Below are 5,615 nucleotides of genomic sequence, written 5' to 3' on the forward strand. Positions count from 1 at the left end.
ACAATAATCGTACACAAATAATACCCCATTACACATTTCTATATATACCACCTAGATATATATGATTTAAGGCATATCATCACATGTTTTCAGTTTGATCAGTTAAACGCAACATTGACTAATTCTCTAGCCAATTAGCCGTGTCGATCAAAGAACTTCATCTCCAAATTCTAAGATTTTAACGTGATTGTTAAGATTACACTAATTTGTTTTCTATTACTAAGATTGATTTTTATGCTACTTAAATACATAGTACTGGTAGAATATTGGTTGTAGCTCTATCGTGAATTCTTAATATTATCTTCCAGTTTCACGGAATCAAACGGCTAAAATTTCTTTTTTTTTTTTTTTAACATAGCGGCCGAACTCCAAAGTATATGTAGAGACAAAGTATCAAATCTTGTGAACTCCTAAATATACATATAAATATATGGAAAACCAGCTTTCCATCTTGGTCCCATGTTTACATATTCTAAGAAATGCCTAAACAAAAAAAAAAAAAAATGCAAAGACGACTTTTGAAAAAAACAAAATGTTAATTTTATCAAGGGAACCAAAATGCAGGAAGATGACACATGTCACGGGTTTACATATTGCGATACCAAGGAAGTTTCTCGCAACCTTTGTGTTATTTCACATTTATCCAAATCTAGCAGTGTCTATGGAAGCGTTATCTTACGCTAGCTAGCGCATCAATTGTGTACATTTATATGAACTCTCATCCTATATATACATATATATATATATATATCATCTAGTTCACAGTCTACAAACTGCATGTAATATTTATAGGGATCACAGCTTATTAATATAGCAACAAACTAAACTTGATCTCTCGTATAATATTACAAAGGGTCACATCCATGCACGTCTATTTCAAATGCTAAATTTTATTGTTCTGCAGATAAGTAGTTGGCATGAATACTGCCTCTTGTAAGAAAGCATTTACGTAACCAAATAGGTGTATTCAGAAAGGGAAACAAGTGCCGGTTTCACTATTTGTGGTACTGATCAGAGAATGGCTTATAGGTACATATAAGCCAATATCCAATAATATTACACCAAGAGTGGACCTCCCAAATTCCCCCCTCTTTTTCCTCTCCTCTCTTCACAATATTTTTCTAGCGACACAAAAATTAAATATTCATGTTAAATTCTTTGCTTAACCAAACACGAAACGAAACCTACTCATGATCCCCATAATTTCATCCGGCAAGCAATCGGATAAACAGGAAAAAGCAGCTTCGAGTTCAGCACCAAGCAGAAAGGGCATTCAATATCGACCCAGAAAAGAAAATAAATAATATTATAAACTAACGAACAACCTCATAACATTAAACAAACAATATTCAAAGAGAAAAACTCGCAGATATCTGAGAATTGATAAATGGGTAAGTACTCATCATCAAATTAAATAAATTAACATGAGAATCCGAATTGAAATTCGAAAACAAAACAAAACATCCATATCATCATCATAATATTCTCCTTCTCGATCATGTCCTATTTCTCTAATAGTACTTCTACTATGACTTCCCCTAGGCCTTCGCTTCTACTTCAGTGCATGTTAAGGAGTACTTAAAAACCAGAACTAGAACCAAATATGCTAGACTAATAGCCGACAATTGATCAACATTTCGTTAAAAGAGGAAACAAAAGTAAAAATAAAAGTGGAAGAAGTTATAAGGCTCGAGCTAGGAGAGACTTTTTTTTTTTCTCCCGTCAAGACCTTGGGGGTGGGAAGAATTGCGTACCGGCCATAAAAGCATTGATTGGAGTTGGGTAAACTAGTGAACGGTCAAGCAACGACATAGATGAAGATGGATTATTAGTACCGGCGGTAGTCGTTGCGGCAGTGGTGGTGTTTGTGGCTGCACATATGAGATTAAGCTGTTGCGTTCCGTCGTCTTCGCAGCGTGCCGAAGAGCCCTCGCCTGTACCGGCGCTAGTGAAATGACCATCTAGCCCTTGGTCGTAAAGAATACCCCTGAAAACGTGCCCTCCTATGTTCACAGCCGTCTGATACGCGTAATGCTCATCCGCGTCGTCCATTGCGCTTACTCTCACGCAGCGAAAAACCGCTGACGAATTCACCTCAGCAGGGAATGCTCCTCCCAGCTCCAACCCTAATAAATCAGCTCCGAAGAAACCAAAGACGTCAAAAATTATCATTAATTATTATTTGATGAGCATGATAAGTAGTACTAAGTATGGTCAAGAAGAGATCACAAGGTCATGTATATAGGAGCTTTTCGTCAGTTTTACTGACAAACAGTGGGAGATTTGAAAAAAAGCGAAGAAAAGCAGGTCAGTGGGTAACTATGGAGGTGGACTTTCCCACATGCAAAAGATGTGGATTTGTTGTGTATTGGCTGAAAAGAAAGGAGAATTCAATTCCCTGCTTAACACATACTATTATTATTCCTTCTCTAACTTTTATCTATACAGTCACTTGAAAATTCCTTTAATACACACACACACAAATGACAAATCTATTGTGTTTCTGTGTTTTCTTTTCTCACAGGGCTAATGATCTTTGTTTGTATTGTAAACTACAACTTTTACCTGACGTATTGGTCGGCAAGCGGGTAGTGGTGCAAGCGAGAGAGGCAGATCCTCGGTGATTCTCTCTCTGCCTTTTGGAATTGTCCACACGAAACTGTTGGTTTGTTTGTTCTTGTTGTTGATTTTGGAGTGCTTGTAAAGACGCTAGTTGTTGTTGCCTCTCGCGGCGTTTGGCAGCAGGAACCCAAGTGCTCTTGACGTGGGTTTGGCACTGAAACCCTCGGCTTTTGCAGCAAGTTCGGCACCTCAAGTGCGGGCAATCTTTCTTCGCTTGGTTCCCACAATCCTGGCAGTTCATACCTCCCGACCCTAACCCTCCTTGCCTCATCATGTTCACCGTGAATCCCAACCGCGGCCGAAAATCATCAGACGACACGACGACGTCGTTTATGTTGAAGCTGTTTCTGCGGCTGTGAGAGGCACTAGGAGGAGTGCTGGTACTGCTACTGCCCGTTAATCCAAACGATATGTAGTTGCTCAAACCTTGTTGTTGCTGCTGCTGCTGCTGATGGTATTGTGGCCATATCTCGAAACCATTGTTGGGGATCTCTTCGTCGTTTGATCTGTAGAGAAAAAGGTTTTGTTGTTGATCTCTTTGATCTTCTTCCTCTTGTTTGCTTGGTGTTGTCGTTTGATGATGATGACGGTGATCTCTTCCGCCTAGGCAAAAGAAGCCAGCCATAATTTCTTGCACCCAGATTTTGGGTCAGACTCAAAATCCATATCAGATCATGAGCTGAGTAATACTATCAATTTTAACAACAAATAAAACAAAAAACAATTAGGAAAAAAAAAAGACAGAGCGATTCGAGATCTCCGGATTTTCGCGAGTTAATTAGGACTGTAGAGAGCGCAAGGAATAAGTGGGGGGATATAATTAAGAAGAGGAGAGATTATTACTATTTATTACTGTTACTATTACTGTTGTGGAGGTGAGGGGTGTTTTAGTGTTTGGTTTGGTTTGGTTTTGACCTGATTTTGGGATTCTGATTCTGGGCTCTTCTGACTCTATCGATCTTGTTGTTGGAGCTTTGCAGCTTTCGAGAACAAATTTCAAAATTATTTTTAGGTTTTTTTTAAAAAAAAACGAGAGAGAAAAACTGGTGAAAGAGAAATAAGTTTTTTTTTTTTCTTTTTTGGGTTTTCAATTCTCTTTCGTTGTTCGAAGCAATAATGGCACGGAATTAGAGTCCTGCAACGCCGCCATGGTAACTGCACTCTCTCTCTCTGCTACACGACCCTCATTTAAGATAACCACGCCTATTCTCTCTCTCTCTCTTTCTACTCTCTCTCTTGACGTTCTACTCTCTCTCTCTCTCTCGCTATCATATGTGCAACTGGGTTTTTGCTGTCTTCGTATGTGGAGGAGAGAGAGAGAGTTATCTTTCTGTGTGAATGAGGAGAACAAGGAAAATCTATCACATTCACTGCGCACTTGTCTACAGTTCTCTTTCAGTTTCAATGAATCTCGTCGAGAATGATTGATCAATCTTAGTCGTCCCATTACCATCAAACGGTCTTCCTTTGTCCACGTGTCATGTCATCAGCTTTTGCTTAATCGTCCTTGCACCGGCAAACCCGCTGGCACCTTTTTTAAAATTTTTGACCGGTCCCAATAATTAAGTTTGTTTTCACTAAATTCCAGTCTATGAAGCAATAATCCAATACATACCCAAAATCAAGGTTTGATAGAGTCACGTGCAACTGTTAATGATTCCATCAAAGCCGGTTCTGTGTACGACACGTGGAAGTGGTCTTGATGGTTGAAGTATGGCCTGTGATAATAAGCATCTGTGTTTGTTTTTTTTTTTTTTTTTTTTTGAAAATGCATCTGCCTTTATGTTAAAACAACAAGTTAATTCGTAAAGATTATTTTCGTGCTTAACGAAATTCTATATGAATATCTTGTCAATTATGCCTCGTATTCCACTCAGAACTCTTCCCGTAATCATTTTATGATTGACTAAAACGTTTTCAATTAACAATTTTTTTTTTTTTCTCATTACTATAATCTAGAAATCGCCATGCACAATTAGAGGTCAACACTTTTTTTTTTTTTTTCCCCTGCAAACAAGGTTTTAAGCTTTCAAGGTTGCCCTGTACTGCAGGTCAATCTGAATCTGTAGTATTGAAAGTTTTGAGCTCATGTCGTAGATTTGCAATATATTTTTCACTGCAGACAACGTGTTGGCTGAAAACATGTTCTGTGCCTGTGATTTGACTGGCTCCTACTCTTTAAAAATTATCACTTAATTGAAGGAACTTACGTCACATAGAAACTTAGATTATATACATCTTTTTCATTGCACTGATTTTTTTCAGTTTTAAATTTTTGTAATTAAAAATTTTTTAAAAATATTATATCTAATTTTTTTTATAGTTAATAAATTTTAAAAAAATGTCACATCTTAATTTAAATTAAAAACTTAAATTTACAGTATGAATAAAGCATAATGACCTAATTTAAATGATTAAATGGATGAATATTAATATATATATATATATATGATATAGCAATTAATGAAGGCAGCATGCATCATCAATTATAAGTAACATATATACGTACATAAATATATATGGATGGATATTTAATAGTTGTGGTTACTTATTAAATTTCTATATTTAATGATGTGAAGTGATAAATATTTAATTTTACTAATTGTCATAAATATTTTTGATTAACTATTCAATTTATTATAACTGTAGAATTAATATCACATAATTAAAATAATAATACTCATTAAAAAATAAACATTTTGAGTAATTATTAAAACCACACCAAAATATATATATATATATATATATTCACAATTTGATCCATAGTAAATAATTATTAAGAAGAAAACAAATTAGAAACTTGTCCATATAAATTTGGTGACCTCACCATTATATGCTTGAGTGCTACTTGAGAAACTTTGAAAGTCCTTTAGTTACTAGCATGGTGTCGTGCTAACAACACTTTTGTCATGCGTTATTTCTTAATGTTGAAAAGAGGCTTGAGAATTGTGTATACAATGAAGGAAAAAAAAACCATCTAAAAAGAATATATT

The 5,615-nt window shown here is 35.9% G+C and overlaps 1 protein-coding gene across 1 annotated transcript; it reads right to left on the reverse strand.

Annotated features, from left to right (window-relative positions):
- Positions 1-1,505: 1,505 nt before the first annotated feature.
- Positions 1,506-3,936, reverse strand: LOC21402356 (protein SHI RELATED SEQUENCE 5). The gene is made up of 2 exons (XM_010106971.2): positions 2,566-3,936; positions 1,506-2,126 (listed from the first exon to the last, which is right to left on the reverse strand). Exons 1-2 carry the CDS (start codon positions 3,245-3,247, stop codon positions 1,723-1,725), a joined length of 1,086 nt encoding a protein of 361 aa, XP_010105273.1. The 5' UTR covers positions 3,248-3,936; the 3' UTR covers positions 1,506-1,722.
- Between the last annotated feature and the right edge of the window lie 1,679 nt (positions 3,937-5,615).

Source organism: Morus notabilis, unplaced genomic scaffold (assembly GCF_000414095.1).
Source record: "Morus notabilis unplaced genomic scaffold, ASM41409v2 Scaffold262, whole genome shotgun sequence".
Taxonomy (NCBI): domain Eukaryota; kingdom Viridiplantae; phylum Streptophyta; class Magnoliopsida; order Rosales; family Moraceae; genus Morus; species Morus notabilis.